This window comes from Tiliqua scincoides, chromosome 5 (genome assembly GCF_035046505.1).
Source record: "Tiliqua scincoides isolate rTilSci1 chromosome 5, rTilSci1.hap2, whole genome shotgun sequence".
Taxonomy (NCBI): Eukaryota; Metazoa; Chordata; class Lepidosauria; order Squamata; family Scincidae; genus Tiliqua; species Tiliqua scincoides.
The window spans coordinates 85,013,025-85,031,669 of NC_089825.1; the positions used below are offsets into that span (position 1 = coordinate 85,013,025).

General features: G+C 44.7%; 1 protein-coding gene across 1 annotated transcript; it reads left to right on the forward strand.

Annotated features, from left to right (window-relative positions):
• The first annotated feature begins 3,427 nt into the window (after window positions 1-3,427).
• On the forward strand, window positions 3,428-18,202 carry CRHR1 (corticotropin releasing hormone receptor 1). Its single transcript, XM_066627542.1, has 8 exons — window positions 3,428-3,457; window positions 4,228-4,381; window positions 5,320-5,380; window positions 8,155-8,227; window positions 14,178-14,263; window positions 15,881-16,016; window positions 16,600-16,641; window positions 18,062-18,202. The coding sequence occupies exons 1-8, from the start codon at window positions 3,428-3,430 to the stop codon at window positions 18,200-18,202; spliced, it is 723 nt and encodes a 240-aa protein (XP_066483639.1).
• Window positions 18,203-18,645: the final 443 nt, after the last annotated feature.

Here is an 18,645-nt window from a genome sequence, read left to right on the forward strand (position 1 = left end):
CTTTTCCAGACAATGTGTACAGAGAATGCTTTGCTAATGGCAGCTGGGCAGCCCGTGTCAATTACACCCTTTGTCAAGAGATTCTCAATGAGGAGGTACAGACTCTTGTAAATGTCAATTTGCCCATGTTTATGTGTGGATTGCTAGTAACCACAGCAATCCTGAGTACCCCAAGAGAGGGGGAAATTGTCCAAGGCATTCTCTCTAGGTTCTCCATCACAAATTGGAACCAGTGTCACATATGGTTGTGGTTACTCTCAAAGGACTCTGGGAATTTTGTGTGTTGTTAGAGAACTTGTCCGCCACATTTCTTTCATTTCTAGAGTTGACTGACCCAAATTCTTATTAACTGAATATTTCTTTAACGTATAAACTGTTTTTATCATGACATTTAATCATGGGCCCTCAAGACAATTCACAAGTGGGAAAGGGCAGTCATTTCAGATGAATTTGCCTAGGAAGGAGACCTTCCTGATGGATCATGCCTCATAGGTCAGATATGATTGACTTCGAGTCTGCCCCGAATCTGCCACTTCATCATGCCTTGCAGTAGGGTCATCCCTGGCCTATTGTCACCTTCTAAATCAAGCTGCTTTTAAGTTGGGCCCCTGCTCTCAAGCCTGCCACACTTTCCAGGTGGGAGGCATCAAAGAATCTGCAAGCATCACCATAACAGCAACTTGTGGCTGGTGCAAAGGCTTTTCAGTCTCTGTTAGTAGTGGAGGGGGTAGGAAGAAGGTGTGTAAAGAATGCTCATTGTGTGGCCATTATCTGGAAAATCCCAGAAGGCTCTCACTTAATTAGAATTTAGCAAAGGTTCCTGGAAACATGATAAATCCGCAGTGGCAATTAAATTTGGTTGTCTCTAGGGGCAGGAAGAAGTGGGGGAGGGGATTGGGTAGAAGTCACAGGAGAGAACAGCTGGCTAATTAAATTAGTAAACTGCCCTGCTGGGAGACTCACATCCAGTCTGTGAATTAACAGTTAATGGGGAGAGAAATGGCTGTTCCTTTGCAAGAAGACCGCAGTATCTTAAACAGGAGAGGGCTGCAAATTATTCTTCTCATGTAGCTTTTCACATTTCTGAGGATCCCTTTTTCCACGCAGCCCACCTCCCAGAATTTTTGGGTGGCAAGTCTGCACTGCTACATAGTCCGTTCCTGCTGGCTTTCCCTTTTTGCTGTATCACGCTTCTCCTTTCGGTTCCAAATGCCTCTTTTTGCAATACTCGTTGATCTTCTTCCCTAACTATAATCAGGACGCACAGAGTCATTTTTGAACCTTCTGCCAAGCAATTTGACTAGAATTAGGGGATCGCCCAATAAAACTGATTGGCGAATCAGTTTGTCAGTGAATTCAGGACTGACAAAAGCAAGTCCTTCCCACTATGTGTAATTAACATGCGACATTCATCACCATAGGAGATGGGAATGGTCTTTAGCTTAGCAAGAAGGTAGGGCTCCAAGGGTAAGTCGTTCATTATAAAAGATTGTCTTTATAACCCTCAGAAAAGAGAGGATAAATGGAGAGGGTGTGATTGCATTTTTTAAGTGGCCTGCTGGCTAATATAAAGATGTGAGAGAGATAATTTAGTGGAACTACAGAGAGAACAGGGAACAGGAACACATCCAAGCTCTGGAGCAGATTTCAGCTGTATAGTGGTATATGCTTTCGCCTGGAGGGGACAATTAGTGGAACAGAACAGTGTGGTTTTTTAAATCTCTGGAGCAGTAGTTCTCAAACTTTAAGGGAGCATTACTCCCTCAGTAAGTTCTTGCGGGGGAGGGGCAAGGGCAACACATCCCTAGGGCAACACTGGGGATCATGTCGCTAAGGGGGGCGAGGGGGGGTGCTTGTGACTTATTTTTTACAATGTAGGGCTGCAGCAGGCTGCAGGAGGTGCAGGGAGCCCTGCGCAACCTGACACTTGAAACCTGCAATGGAAGCGGGCGCAAAGTACTTCCGGTTTGCAGGAGGTGCTTTGCGCCCACTTTGATTGCAGATTCCAAGCATCGGGAGTGCTGCGGAGGGCTGCACAGTGCTCCCTGCACCTCCTGCAGCCCTACATTGTAAAAAGTAAGTCACAAGCACTCCCCCTCGCCTCCCTTAGCGACGCGATCCTGGGGATCGCGTCACTGCTTCCCTCCCCTTAAAGGGACGGGGACGGGGGAAGTGTTACATGAACTGGTGGGTCGCGACCCACCATTTTGAGAACCACTGCTCTGGAGAATTGGGTATACTGAAGGTACTGCAGAATCATAGCACAAGCATTTGCAGTGATATGACCAAAGCTGAATACCATGGATAGCACTAACTAAGTATGCATAATCAGTTCATTATGAATTAGCAGTCATTAGAATTTCCCTTTTCCATGCCCAGCCGCTACTACACAGCCAATGGTCTTGCAAGAAAGCTCTTACCTTTATGATTCTTTGAGATCAGAGGAAAAGACTTACAGTCATACCTTTCACAATGCTGCTTTTTTTAAAGCACTGATTCGTTACAGCACATGCTGTCCTGGAGGAACTGGCGGCCATTCTAACCAATGGGAGCAGTGCATTCTGGGCGAATCAGCACCTGTTTCCTCCCCATTAGATCAACATTTTCTCCAGTAGCCCTGCTTAATGCTGCACTTGACTTTCAAGGAACAGACCCCCCACGTGCTATTGAAGGTGTTGCTGTAGTTTGGGGCTTTGCTCTGTGGTCTGAAAGTTTGCTTTCTTTGCACCCCTGATGGCTAAAGTGACTTTTCTCATGTATAGAGTAGCCAACCAGCAAGTTGACCAGTAAACCCATGCACCACTGCCTGCTATTGGGATCTGAAAAATCAGTAAAATCTAAATTCTAGCAGGCTCCACTCATGTTCCACGAGGTTCTGTCCTGCCTCTTTCAGATTGTCAGGTTCTTCTCTGGCTCCTGTGGCCTTGGCCGCACCTAGAGGACCAGCATTTTTTTTTTTAATTGACAACTCTGCTCTCCACTCCACATTGTGTCATTTGGAAATGAGTTCCATCTGCCCCTTTCAAGCACATACTCCTTGGCTGCAAAGCACTTTTCTGTGTCTTTTCTTCCTTTAGAAGAGAAGTAAGCTGCACTATCATGTTGCTGTTGTCATCAACTACCTCGGGCACTGCATCTCCCTGGGTGCCTTGCTGGCTGCTTTTGTCCTCTTTATGCGCCTAAGGTGAGCAAGCCTGAAGTTCATGGGGGAGGTTCACAAGCTCATCTCAACACAGATGGAAGTGCTTGACATGGGCAGGATCTTGTCTTGAGGGAGGGGTGCATGTGTATATTCTTTGGGGTCTCACTCCATCCTGAACAGTCTCTCTCCTTCAGGAGTATTCGGTGCCTGCGAAATATTATCCACTGGAACCTGATCGCTGCCTTCATTTTACGGAACGCCACATGGTTCGTGGTGCAGCTTACCATGAATCCAGAAGTGCAGGAGAGCAATGGAGTAGGTTTAACTGAGCAGGGTCCCAACTGTGGCACTGATTATGATGTCTGCAGTTTGGCCTGCGAGTCTGCTATAATTTATTTAATCATATTGTTATTGTTAAGAATACTTACTGTATATGCCACTATACAACAAGAGTAGTTCACAAAGCAGTTTACATAGTCAATTCTGAAATTAAAAGGAGGAACGTTGTGCCTCCTCCCCAGTTCTTTAAGGCCTCTGTCGCTGTTGAAAGACACACCTAGAAAACCTGTGTCTGGGGGCCAAACTAGATTTGGTGTTGCACATGTAATTGAACCTATCAGGGCCTTATAATAGCAGATCTTGCAATCCAACACTGTTAAGCCCCAAAATGACAGCATGACAGTTGCTACATCATTCTATGCTGGCAGCAACACACCAGCCAAAAATGACCAGAGGCCGCATACGGGCACCACTGGTCCACAGAACCTTCTCTGGCCACTGGAGCAGTTAGGCTGGCAATGGGGCAATTTCAGAGAAGATCGAGGTAGGATTGGTCCAGGCCAGGGGCTATTTGGAGGCAGGAGGGGGAGGGTCTCAGCAGCAGCTGTGCATACAGCATGCTTTCCATCAGCAGCACTGCATGGCCTGGGCTGACGGGATAGCATTGGGTCTTAGCCATGCAGAAATGACAGGGCAGTCTTGCTCATATAAAGTAGAAGCGGGCATCGTTGTGGATACAATTTGGCTATCTGATTGGGTGCTTCCTAGTATTTCTCCTAACACTGGACCTGTTGCTCCCCTGGTAGCCCTGGTGTCGTCTTATCACAGCCGCCTACAATTACTTCCATGTCACCAACTTCTTCTGGATGTTTGGGGAGGGCTGTTACCTTCACACAGCCATTGTCCTCACTTATTCTACTGACAAGCTGCGGAAATGGATGTTCATCTGCATTGGCTGGTGTGAGTACCGAGGACAAGTTGGGTGGGTGGGTGTAGAATATCTATGCAGAGTAGGCAGCAGGTAGTGAATCTCTCCCTGGGATTTGTCCTCAGTCTCTTCCTGCTGGCAAATAGGAGGGAGATTTATGGTACATACTACATACATACTCAGACTACATACCCAGAGTAGCGTGGTAGGACAGAGAAAGATACAGTCAAGCTCATATTATAGCCTCACTAGTTTCCAGTTACAGATATATAATATGCAGCTACTCAGTGGCAAGGGAAAGGAACTTTGCACATGCTCAAGGGGGCTCCTCACTATTGTTATCACTTCACAAATTCCAGGGCTTAGTTCTAGCATTGAAAGGAAGTTTAACTTGGCCCTCAGCAATTGCTCAGAAGCATTCTTTCTCTATCATGTCCATATTTCCATTGCTAAGACGCCGCATTGTAAAGAAATTCTGGGACTGAGTCACGGTTAACCCATTTTTCCCCAGTCCACAGGTGTACACATTTGGTCCCTGTTGTGTATATGCAACATTGGACAGAAATGGCTTTTTTAAGGTTTGCTGACAGTAAGTCCAGCAACTTTGTAATACACTCGGAGGCCCTGACTCCTGCTCTGGTATTGCAGACAGGTTCTTAGCCTGAACTGCAGTGATACTAAGATTGCAGCTGAAGTGCAGTGACCCCTGCATTCTGCATATGTTCAAGGGCACTGTCATTTTTATTGTCACATAATATATTCCAGAGCTGGACACAGCAATCAGATTCGAGGGGCTGAACTCGGGAAACAACTATTGGCATTCCTGCTTATGGATAAGGTTTATAATTTGAAGATGAGGTGAACCCAAATGTCCTTTTCCCTTCCTCCTTCTATTCCCTGGTCCTCCAGTTGCTGGGTCATTCATTCACCCAATGCAGCCACTGAGATCTCTCTTTGCTTTCATTCACAGGCATCCCTTTCCCCATCATCATTGCTTGGGCCATAGGGAAACTCTACTATGACAACGAAAAGTAAGTCAGCCCCATCATCCCACCCCCACTTCTGCTGCTATGGCAATAACTTCCATAGCAAGTTTCTGCTGCCTTCAGAGTGGGTGCTATAGAAGGCTTTGAGGGCGGAGGGCGGGATGCTCGGCTGGCATCCAAGAAACCGTAGTTGCTTAGCAAACAGGAACAGGCTGGGATGTTTTTGGCAAGCTGGGTAGAAAGTGGGAGCAGTCCTGTAACAGACTCTTGCTCATGCACTGACGCCTGCCCCTTCCCCTGTGCATCCTTGCTGGCAAAGCTATCAAGTGGCAACCTTGCCGCACAAAATATGTGAATGTTTGCATTTTAGTATTGCCTGTAGGTTATGGGACTTAGAAAGAATGGCTTCAAGGTTTTGTTTGTGTTGTCAAGCTTCACATGAGCCAGGAGAACACAGTTCAAATTTTTCCTTAGTCATGAAGCTCTCTGAAGCCAGTTGGTGGTGGTGTCACTAGGCACCGGATAGAAGAGGGCTTCTATATGAAGTTGTGCAGAAGAGGGAATTTCAGCAGGTACGGCTCATCCTGATGGAGCACTGTAGGGAGAAGAAGCTGCACCTGGCAAAACGTCTTGTACAGGAGGTCTATCTTAACTCCTACTACTCAGCACAGTCTACCTCCAAGGAGCAATGAACTGCAGAGCATTCTGTACACCAAGAAAGATTGTCTCCTTTTGACCAGCATGACTTGAGCTGTGTCTTGTTCTGAATGTCCATGATTGGATGGGCAAGTGTGAAATTTCCGTCCTGGTAGGAATCAGCAGAGTGTACAGATGCAAAGAAGGACAGCAAAACTCCTGTACCTTCAAGATACAGGACATTTGGCAGGCACTGCTTATCTTGCAGGAGGAGAGGAAATGGGGATCAAAGTTGCACTGAGGACCATATACTGTATATAGGAGAAAACCAATTTTCTTAATCCTTAGAGTAATCCTATGAAGTGGGTGAAGCTGAGAATGGCTAGCCCAAGTAGCACTATAGCTCAGTAGCAGAGCTTTTGCCTTGCATGCAGAAGATCCCACATTCATCTGGCATCTGTAATTAAATGGATCTTAAGCAGCAGAGCTAGGAAGGGGGGGAAAAAATCCTGCCTCTGATAATGGAAAATTTCTGCCAATTGAAAAAGGCTGCCGTAATGGTCAGACTCTATTTCTTATGGAAATATTGGATTTTCAGAGAGTGCATTTCCAATACAGCTGTTAAACAGCTGCTGCCTGGTGTGATGATTTGGCCACTCACCTGCCACAAGCGGAAATTTTGTTGCAGGAGAAATGTGAATCTCACTGCCTTTAGATTAGTGGTTCCCAAAGTCCTACTCGGATGCTGGGAACACGTTAAGTCTTGGTGGGAGTGGGTCCAGGGGCTGGGGGGGGGGGGTGTCCCGACAGTGCCACACTTCAGGAAACCAGTGGCTTTTTCCCTTACCTGGAGAGTTGAGCTGGCCTTGGGGAGGGTTTGGGAGGCCTGCAGCCCCCTCTCTGAACCTCTGCGATTGAAATTGTGCTGATCGGTGATAGGAGTGCGGGTTTTCATGAGAAGCTTTAATCCACTTCCGCTATATTTCTACTACAGCTTTAATGCACTTTCCAATGCACTTCTATTCCCCCAAAGCATTCTTGGGGGGCTGTAGCTTGTTACCAAATCTGAGAGCTGTTGGAGCCATCCTTAGCAAACTACAGTCTCTAAAATACATTGGGGCAACAGAAGAGCACTGAAAGTGGATCATAGCTATAGCGGAAGTGCAGCCCTGGATAGGCTGAGATTGAGGTACCAAATTTATTTTATAATACATTTGTTCTGTACTGTATAGTTTGTTTTGTCATGGTCTGGGCCCCCTGGAGGGCTGGGCCCTGGGAATTTCCCTTGCCCCATCCTCCCCTCTCCTCAGGCCTGGGTCCTATCCAATTCCTTCCTCACTGTTTTTAAGAGAAATGGAAAGAGATAGGAGATCCAACTGCAGCCCTCCAACATCTCTTTGAGTTTGGCTCTCAGAAGTGGGTTGGGTTGAGCTTGCAGAGATGAAGGGAAGGGGTGGGGTTTTTGTACGTTAAGTATAGTGTAGTGTAGTGTATGCAAACTGTGGGGCATAGCTGATGGAACAGGAAGGTGGGAGGCCCCATCCAGTTCAACCAGGCTGGAACTTAATGAAAAGTGTCTAAGGTGGCTTCCCCCCATCCTTGATCCTGCTTTCCCAGGGACTTGATAATGGAGGGCTTAGCAGCTCCCTGACAAGTTAATTCCATAGTCATTAATTCTACAGGCAAACAGGATCGATTTCAGTCAGCCGCATTCACCTTAATTGTCATCAGTGGTTTTTCACTGCCATGCTACGTCCTAGCTATGGTAATGGCTGAAACCGTGCTCTTATTTTGGGTTACAAGACCCTTCTAAAGTGCTCCTTGTTGGATTAAAAGGCTCTATTCCCTGTGAAAGACAGGCCCCCTTTCCTGCCTTTCACAGCAACTGCTTTTCCAAAGGCAGATTGGTTTTTAAAATGAGTGGTGCTGGGGGTCAGGCCTGCCAAGAGGTCATGTGTTCTGACCTGAAAGCCCTTCCCCCTAATTCTACAGACGTTGGTGCTTATTATTAGCAAAGGCCAATCTGCAGGTGATAAGAGATGCTCTCTCTTTTTATTGTTATTCACATGTCTGAGAGCTGTGCCCCAGGATCAGGAATGAATTTGAGGGTGGAACTCTGACTTAGCTTCTGCCATGGATAAAAGCAAGGCCTCACCATATTTTTCTTTCACTTTGATTTGCAGGTGCTGGTTTGGAAAACGTGCAGGAATTTACACCGACTACATCTACCAAGGTCCCATGATACTGGTGCTGTTGGTAAGAGTGGGTGCCCCTCCTGCACGCCCTGCAGGGTGCATTTGTGGTTAGGATGACCAAAGGTGGAGGAGGACGGGGCTCTAGTGCCTTTTAATAGTTAAATAGATAAGGGAGTTTAGGCCAGTGCAAGACATCAGGAAGGGGAAATTAAATGGGCACCTACTGAAATTACCTCTTCTATCGAACAATGAAAAGTGCAGAAGCCCTGTAATGTTCTGATGTTGTCCTCTGCAAAAGGGCAACAGAAGTGGTTATCTTTCTTTTTGGCCAAACTAGATGCATAATGGGAAGCACCTGAAGTATCTCCCAACCATTTTGTCTCCCCACTTGCAAGAGAAAAGATACCGCATCCACATATATTTTTCCCAGTAGAGAGAAAAGCTGCTCATGGAGGGCAATTTTTAGCAAGCAGATGGTGGTCTGGGAGAGGGTTAAGCAGCCTCTGCCCCATGATGTCAAGAACTGTCAGTTTTGGAGCCCTTTCCCCTCATTAAAATGTTTTAAGTTCCCTTTGTCATATCCAATATGGTTTTCTTTTCTTTATTTCACCTATTCCCTGCTAACTGGGAAAGAGACACCTTCTAAAGTAGTTCTCCTCATATATTTAGCTGGGGGAGAGCAATTGTCCCTCTTTACCCCAGCATGGTGTCTTTTCCAGTGGCTGTTGCTGGGGTCTCATCTGCATTATTTTAGATTGTGAGCCCCTGGGGAACAGGGAACATTTATTGATTTATTTTGCTATGTAAACTACTTTGTGAACTATGGTACCTTTTACCTTTTGTTGAAAACAATATCAATATTTGTATTAAGAATTACTTAACATTCCTCCACTTTTCTTCTCCTCCCACTCTCCTGGTGTACTTCTATCTCTCTCTTATGCACACACACACTGTATCAATTGAATACAGCACAATTCACACATGCTCCATGTTCCCCAGCAAGCCTGTTAATAATGTTCTTTGAGGAGCAGAATAACTGCTGCCTTATTATTACCTAGGCCCCATCTGTCCTGCAGCCTTGCCCAGTGCAGAGACCTGGGGAGAAAGTGGGAAGTGATTGTATCATTAGAAGCTGTACTGTGCAGAATGAAATAAGGCTGCCAATCTTGCCCTCTGTGAAGCTTTGTTGCTACATCTCTGAAGCTGGATACCAAATTGTGCTTGGAATTAGTGTTTATAAACTGATGGAGGTACAAGGGGGGAAAAGGGGGCAGAAGGTCGATATATACTACCTGTGTGAGCACTGAAATCATGGCAGCCCATACCTAGATATACTTTCAATCCAAGGCAGATTTGAGCCTATTCTTCCAAAGTGTCTCCAACAAAGAAGATTAGGATATCTTCTATCTACCTTGTTATCCCTGCAGGGTCCTGCATTCTTCTGTCCTGCATATCCTCACCCTGCATTCCAAAGTCATATTGGAAAGGCCATCTTTAATTGGTTGTAATAATAGAAGGTTTCATTTTAATGACTAGCAAGCCAGTGTACCAGGCACTTCTGAGTGACTTATGGCATTACTATAGAACTGAGAAAGGACCATTTCATATTTAGATGCCATCCATTTCCATCTGTCTTGTGATGGCAATTGCCCTCCCAAAAGACAACTGAAAGTTTATCATTGTGGAGTGAATGGAAACTTTTAGGAGTGGTCATAATAGGTTCTTTGCTGATGTAAAGTGGCTGGCTCTACCAATGGTGTGGAAATGTACTCACCAACAAGGGAAATGCTAGAGCAGTGAGTTGCTTCCCATGTCAGTCAGTCCTCAGTCTTGCCTCTCCTCTCATGTATCAGTCATGTAACTGTCCAATTTAAAACATATGAATATGCATTCATCCTTCACCCCACCAAAAAAAAAAAATTCAATAATATTTTAAAAACCAGATTCAGTCCTGCTTTAGGGGCTGGGAGGTAATTGACCTCCCTGGGTGTGTTCATGATGTCAAAGGCACTAGCCAATAGGTACCCATCACAACCTGCTCTTCCTGCTCTGAATAACACTGAAGACCTGAATCACATTTACTTCCTTCTTCTGGCATCTCCTCAGGCCATGTTTTGAGATCAGCAATAACACTGACAAGCCACCTCCACCACTCTTAAATATTATATATGTCTTTGCTCATAGCCACATAAGCCATAACAAGAGGTTTAAATAAATTCAGAACATCACAAATGAATTGCCTCAAAGACATTTGATTTCACCAGCAGATCAATCAATCACAGTAGCCTTAACAAACTCTGCTGTGACAGGAAATTTAGTCCTCTTGTCTGTAGGCCAGTCAGAAACCCTGACTTGAAAAAGGAGATAGCCATTCAATTCATATGAAAGATACAGTCCAAGAGTTAAGGAACTAGATGGGGCTCCTACATCACTATTCTCACTGAAACATATCCACAATACCAGAGCTATCACTAGGGTTTGTGTCATTGTGTCACCCCGTGATGAACCTGTTCCTGTACCAGACCATACAGAATAAATTAAAATATCATATGCACAGCCTAAATGCAGTGGCATCACTAGAGTTGGTGTAACCCCAATTAACTCTATTTTTTATTATGTAACAGTACAGTTCACCCAACAAATCAGAAACCAACAAAAATCCAGTGGCCAACTTGATGACACTTACACAACTGAATAGAGAGTTCTACTATTAATTCTGATCCATGGAAATGAGAGCTGACTCATACTAACACCTTACTGATTCCCTGCTGTGTCATAACAGCACCTCATTGGCTCTCAGGACTATCAACCTCATTGATCAGTTCTGAGTTAAGAAAATTCACATTTTGTTACATAATGCAGTTGCATTTTACTTTTCTGATTATTTGGCTATAACTTTTATAGACTACAGATCTTTCAGCGCTGTTTGTTTCATTGCATTCTGTGTGGAATCACATATCAAATGATATACAACATTATGGTATTCAAAAATACCGAAATTTTCACCATTTTGGCCAATAGCGGTATCACCCCACCCGGAGTGCATCACCCAGTGCAGTTCACACACATATACCTGCACATCCTCCTAGCAATACTACTGAACAATACCTTAATCCACTTTTTCCCTAACTTATCAGAGCCATGGGAGGCATAGCCTGAAACCTTTTCTTGGTTTACTCATCTCCAGTTCTGTAAAACAGTATTCTCTCTTACAAGGTTTACAATAGTGAAGGAAGGGTAAAAAAAAATTAGCTGATCATCTTATAGCAAGATAGTAATGAATTTCAAGTTTCTCTATCCTCTTTTTTAAATTTGCATTTTAGCAGCTGCTGGATCCTGCTGAATTCAGGGGGTGAAAACACAAAAAATAATTAAAGATACGGTGAACAGTCAAGAATTCTGAAACAGCTGGCTGCCCTCCGTAATTTTATCTCTTAAGCATAATCTGAACATTCTAATACGCTCCATGCTCTTGATCAGTAAATAGTCTAACCTTCCTTTCGTCTCATAAAGGGATCTGGAGTATTTCAGAGGAGGCATAGACATGAACTGAGTTTATTTTGCACCAGTTCTTGAATGTGGATATCACTAAAACTCTGCACATTTCTGCTCCCCTATAACCCTGATCTTTCTAGTTTAACCCTAAAGGCTATGAAAGCTGGCAGGATTATTTGAGATAAATGTTCTGTGTCAGGTGACAACATAGTCATCTCCCAATAAATGAGGGAACAGCGCCTCCTAGTGGCAAGCACAGCAGCAGGCAAAAGCTGGTATTTTAGCATTTCTCTTTCTGAAGGCATTCTGCAAACCTTTGCTAAAAAAAGTACATTTTTCTCAACACCTTGAAAATGTGTTTTTAATGTTTATAAAAAGAAGAGCGTATTTTTTCCAGTTTATCATACAGATCCAGTGCTCTCAGATAACAGAAACTGGTCAGCATTTCAAAATTTAAGATATATAAATATATTCAGATTATTCTCTACCCTTATAGCATGTACTCAAAGCAGAAGAGAGTCATCCAGCAATAAGCAAGTAAATGCATTTAGACTGTCCCCAGATGGCAGATGTCTGTAGATGAGCTGTAATGACCAATCAGGACAGTAAGAAATGCCTCAGAAAAAAGCTGGTGGATACCTCATTCCCACAGGATGCCCTGCACTCAGCAGGCAAAACCAAATCAGTATGCAGCCTTTGTTGGGTTTTGTCAGCCATGTGGACTGATGGGGGGAAGAAGCAGAACATGATGCTCTTGTGCATCTGGTCTGTGGGATCCAATGCATTAGAAAAGGAGCACTTTTTGATCATTGCATGTTCAATGAGCCATAGGTTAGAGGTGTTTGTTTCTAATAAGAACATAAGAACAGCCCCACTGGATCAGGCCATAGGCCCATCTAGTCCAGCTTCCTGTATCTCACAGTGGCCCACCAAATGCCCCAGGGAGCACACCAGATAACAAAAGACCTCATCCTGGTGCCCTCCCTTGCATCTGGCATTCTGACATAGCCCATTTCTAAAATCAGGAGGTTGCGCATACACATCATGGCTTGTACCCCGTAATGGATTTTTCCTCCAGAAACTTGTCCAATCCCCTTTTAAAGGCGTCTAGGCTAGAAGCCAGCACCACATCCTGTGGCAAGGAGTTCCACAGACCGACCACGCGCTGAGTAAAGAAATATTTTCTTTTGTCTGTCCTAACCCGCCCAACACTCAATTTTAGTGGATGTCCCCTGGTTCTGGTATTATGTGAGAGTGTAAAGAGCATCTCCCTATCCACTCTGTCCATCCCCTGCATAATTTTGTATGTCTCAATCATGTCCCCCCTCAGGCGTCTCTTTTCTAGGCTGAAGAGGCCCAAACGCTGTAGCCTTTCCTCATAAGGAAGGTGCTCCAGCCCCGTAATCATCTTATTCGCTCTCTTTTGCACCTTTTCCATTTCCACTATGTCTTTTTTGAGATGCGGCGACCAGAACTGGACACAATACTCCAGGTGTGGCCTTACCATAGATTTGTACAATGGCATTATAATACTAGCCATTTTGTTCTCAATACCCTTCCTAATGATCCCAAGCATAGAATTGGCCTTCTTCACTGCCGCCACACATTGGGTCGACACTTTCATCGACCTGTCCACCACCACCCCAAGATCTCTCTCCTGATCTGTCACAGACAGCTCAGAACCCATCAGCCTATATCTAAAGTTTTGATTTTTTGCCCCAATGTGCATGACTTTACACTTACTGACACTGAAGCGCATCTGCCATTTTGCTGCCCATTCTGCCAGTCTGGAGAGATCCTTCTGGAGCTCCTCACAATCACTTCTGGTCTTCACCACTCGGAAAAGTTTGAATAGGATAGGATTGAACTAGTGAATAGGATAGGATTACCCTACTGACTTACTGAACACAATGGGCTTACTTCTGAGTAAGGTAAATAACACTGTTTTCAAATACCTCTAACCATAGGATAACAGGCTCCAATACACACCAGCTGTTGGTATACATAGTGATAAAATAAGGGCCTGGACCTTCATAGTTCATAATTCCTCCACCCAGCTCCTCCTTCTCATCACAACAGCCCTGTGAGGTAGGTTAAGCTGAGTGACTGGCTCCAGGGTGACCACTGTGGCTGAGCACAGATTTGAACCTAGATCATATTCCAGCATTCTAATTATGATGCCACAACTGCATTCGTGTTTGGATCCATTTGGATGTTATGGCTCATCACATGAGGATAAACAGGGAGGGACATGTCCATTAGGCTGTGTTACTCAGGGGAAAACTAAGAATGTAAATGTATAAGTTGACAGCACATCACAAATCATAAATAGTGTTTGACATGTTAAGGAAAACTGTGTGACCAGCAGTTTATATGTGAAATCCTGAATGTTCTTCCTAATGCGTCTAAATGGCTCCAACCTGTGTGAAGCATGAAATGCATGATATATATTAAACTGGTGTTAGTCACTGGTCCTTTCACACCATCTGTTAATCTGCTTTCTGTATCTGTTCCAGATCAACTTTATCTTTTTATTCAATATTGTCAGAATCCTGATGACAAAGCTTCGGGCCTCAACCACCTCAGAGACAATACAATACAGGTATCAGCTTGTGAGCTTGTGATCTGGGATGGGGCGGTTCATGCGCTAAAATACAATTCTGATTCCACAGTCAGCCATTAAGCAACCTTTCACATCTTTCTTTTGCATCATTTGTTTTGTACTGATGCCCCCCTTCTATCACAGAAAGTCTTGCTCAACCTGTGGTTTTTAGAGCACAGGATCCCTGTTGGGAAAAAAATAGGATAACTCTGATGTCACAGACGAGGCTCAGGACCAGCCAGAAGTCAGCACCAGCACCTGATCTGAACAACACAACTCGGCCCTTTCAAATATATTTTACAGTAAAAACGTGAAATGCATCAGAACTAGTTTCAACTAATACAAATTGCTTATGTCCTGAGCCTTTTGGGAGTTTCTGGTTCCAAGCAGTGCAAACACAAAGGTCCGGAGTGTCTTCAAAGGTTCTAGAATCTGCAAAGACACTCCAGACCTTTTCCTTCTGACTGATTGGAACATGAATCTCCCAAGACACTTGGGAGTTTCTGGTTTTTACTAGTTGGAACACATAGAGACAGATTTGAGGTTCTGACGGTAACATATTCAAAAAGAAGTGCCTCCCCTACTGAGTAACCTCGAGCAGTCTTCATCTGAAACATCTGAAACAATGGCTACAAATTTTCAAGGCAGTGACTGTTGTGGCTTTTTAAAATTAAGTGGCAGATGGGCTTCTCTTGTTTTGAAGGTAGGTGGTTGGGTGAGCACGAGAAAGTGACTGCAGTTAGGGCAGAATAATTGCATCATTTCTAAACTGAGAAAGCCAGCCCTAAACCTTGTGAATGGGATGTTCTTTTCTTCCTCCCTCCATAATTCCAAACTGCGTTTGGAGCTGGCTATGCTTGTAGTGAAGGAAAGGAGTTTTGTACTTACAGTAGTTCCCTTTATTATTGGTTTCATGTGGTCCATGAAAAGGTGAACCCTGTATCTCTCCCCCCCCCCCTTAATTAAATAACAACTGCCATGGGGACTGGAGGGGACCAAAATCAGAATGACAGCAAACAGGGAAAAGGTTAAAGGTTCTGTCTGCTCCCACTGTGATCTTGATCCTGTCCTCTGCCCCGTAACTGCTATTTATCAAAGCAAAAACAAACACACCGAGCTACAAACCATGATTAATGTTCATTCTAGTGTGGCTCTGGTATAGAAAACTGGGCTAAGGCTTGGCTTGAATTCATGCCAGAGCTATACATGCAGCAGAAGTGGATGGCAGAGCATCTGAAGTGGTAGAAAGGACTGTATTGCATCAGACTGCAAGTGTGCATGCCATTTTTTGTTTCTCCTATAGAAGATTCCCTGCAAGCAGAAAAGTAGCACAGCAGGGTAGAGGTTTTACTCATCCTCATTCCTGCTGTGTTAGTTTTCTGCTTGCAGGCATGTTTTTATATAAGGAAACATTAAAACATTGTAATGCAGGTCAAAGTAGCATAGCTCTTTCTGTTATCTTTTGGAATCTACTCTGCTGCATGTATAGATCCAGTCTGAGACCTTGGCAAGGGTGCACAGAGGTGATAATCTGCTCCAGGAGAAAGTTCATTCATAAGTTTGTTGTTGAAAGCTGTTAGGTTGGACTGGATGGTAACACTTTTCCTTTTCTTCCAGAAAAGCTGTAAAGGCCACTCTTGTGCTTCTTCCTTTACTGGGCATTACCTACATGCTGTTCTTTGTCAACCCTGGTGAAGATGAAATATCCCAAATTGTTTTCATCTACTTCAACTCTCTCTTGGAGTCCTTCCAGGTATAAAAAGTCCACACAGAAACCTGAGAATGTGGGGCAGGGTGGAAGGTTCAAAGGTTTCCCCATGCAGAATTCTCTGTAATCTGCTTGCAATAATTGAACTTATATTCCCTTAATTTGAAACAAACTAAAAACATCTGGTTTTGAATTTGTGGAAATGACTGTGCATCCACACTGGCATCCGCAAGGACCCTTCACTCTTTTTACCCTCCTCTTCCCCCCACCCCAGAGCCCTAGCCCTAGTTTTCCAAACTAACTGACAGTCTGTTAGCACCTGTTCCTACTCACACTCGGCTCAGGAGTCTGTTTTCCAAGCCAGTGATGAGCATGGAAATGTGCAAAATAAGAGTCAAGTGTGCTGCTAAGCATGTGTAGCATCTTGTTCCCTACTGTGTTAACCTCAGTCTTACCTCCCACACATCTTGGATTATGAAGCCAGGTTTACAGCTCAAAGGCTTGAGCCTTGGCACTTAAAAAAAGTTACCCATCAGATGTGCTACATAGGAAATGCAGGCAGAAAGATGTGACTCTTCTCTCACCTAACACTTGACTGACTCTGGGTTCTTCTTTCTTCCCCAATCAGGGCTTTTTTGTCTCTGTCTTCTACTGTTTCCTGAACAGCGAGGTAAGCTAGTGCTGGGTATGAGAGGAGGATAGTGACAGAGCCCTGCTGGCCGCCATCTTGCATGCTGACAATAGGGCATCCATTGTGTGGTCTTTCAAAAATCAGACCAGGGAGTGGGGCGGGGAGGCAATTATTATGGGCAGAGACCAATTGCCTATGGATGGAGGGTAAGAAACCCCAAGCTTAGTGCAACAGAAGGATGGCAAAACGTGAGCTTTTTCATGCCAGCAAGTCTAAGGATTTTCTTCTGTTAAAATCGTCTCTTCTGTTAAAATCTTCCTCAAAACAAAAATTTAAAATGTTCTAACATTTGATATTCAAATTTCAAAAATTCATCCAAATTTTGAAACTCGTTAGCAATTGGTAACAAAAGAGTTTCAGCACCGCACCAAAGTACAATGACCAGGATTCTTTGGAGGCATAACATTTTAACCAGGTATAAAACTGGTATAACAAAGATACTATATATGCCCCAAGAGCCAAGTCAGCTGTGCTCCTCTCTGATTGTCCTCTGATTATCCTGACAGGCTTGTATCACCTCAGAATGCATGCAGGGGACCCATGGTTGCAAACGAGGTTCCCACATCAAAACATTTCTGCATGTGAAAAGCTAACACCTCCGCGATATTCTCTTTTGTTGTGCAATTATCATGTGGTCCATTTTTCAAGCTTCACGTTGCTTTTTCCTCTCTTCTGCTTTATGGTGTCCACTTGGATGTATAAGCGGCAGTAGAAACTTGACGATTTTTTTTTTAAAAGCTCAGAATGACACCCTTTAAAAAAATTATACATTTCTCCTTGGTGATCATTCAGGGGTGGTATTTATCCCAGATTACTTAGCCCGGGGGGGGGGGATGTGCTGCTATGTGTTTGATTGTTGTACTCCTGTGGCTTTCATCATTGCAGCTACTGAAAATCTTTCATCTTTACAACACCTCCTACTACTGTGAGCAAAGAAGCCCCATGTGCTGGAAGGCTTCCTCTAGCACAGCTGTCTGGTGTGCCAGGATTATCGTTCCAGATGCAGTGTGGCTGTGGCAAAGCCATACTATTCCACCCTACGGCCACCATTCATCGCACCCAGTTGTCACAGAGACTCGCGCCTGGCAGCCTCTTCCGATGCATAGTGCCACAGAAGGTTCTGGTGCCCCAATTTCCCAGGGGGAAGCAGCTGCCTGGCACGAGGCTCTGTGACAACCAGGCACAACAGAGGACAGAACAGTTAGGCCTCGCCACCGCCTCACCAGGAAGATAATGCCTGTGCGCCATATCCGGCTTGTGGTTCGGAGGCCCATGTTAGCAAAAAGATTAAAAACACAAGAGCCTTATTCGCCCTCAAATCTGGCACCCTTTCCAGAGAGGCAACGGATTGCAGTGTGGTGGGCTACCCTTTTTAATATCCCGTGATGCATCTCCCCAGGTGCGCTCTGCAGTACGGAAGAGGTGGCATCGGTGGCAGGACAAACACTCCATCCGTGCCCGGGTGGCAAGGGCCATGTCCATTCCCACATCGCCGACACGCGTCAGCTTCCACAGCATCAAGCAGTCGACAGCCCTCTGAAGATCACGGGCCAAATGCTTCGGTCCAGCTGTGGGGACAAGGCACAGATTGCTGACTGCAAAGCGAGGAATTCCATTCCCAACAGCTGTGCCTCAGAAAAGACCCCAGAGATACTTGGCCACTTTTTTATAGGCCTCTTAGGTGCAAGGCCATGCGCACTGGAAGTGTTTCCCTCAGCTAGAAATGCGAGTCTCGGCAGGATCCATTGGCTCTGAAACGACAAGCTCAAGAGGCCTACAGAAACTGCAACTCAGCCTTCCCATAGAAGGTCTGGCGTAAGTCACTGTCTCGTGCTGTGCCAATTTGGAGCTCTTCGCTCAGGTTCAAGAGATGGGTACCGTAAGTGATGTGGAAAAAGCAAAGAAAGTCAGATAAATCACCTTTAAAAGTACAGACCTCACCCCTAGATTTGGATCATCCGCTGGAGTCGGTAGGCAGCAATC

Bases quoted from the DNA above. Each gene is read 5' to 3' on its own strand.
- CRHR1 (XM_066627542.1), top strand. From the start codon at position 3,428: ATGAATCCAGAAGTGCAGGAGAGCAATGGA. The intron at 4,382-5,319 runs GTGAGTACCGAG...TTTCATTCACAG, and splicing joins GTTCATCTGCATTGGCTGGT to GCATCCCTTTCCCCATCATC. The intron at 5,381-8,154 runs GTAAGTCAGCCC...TTTGATTTGCAG, and splicing joins CTCTACTATGACAACGAAAA to GTGCTGGTTTGGAAAACGTG.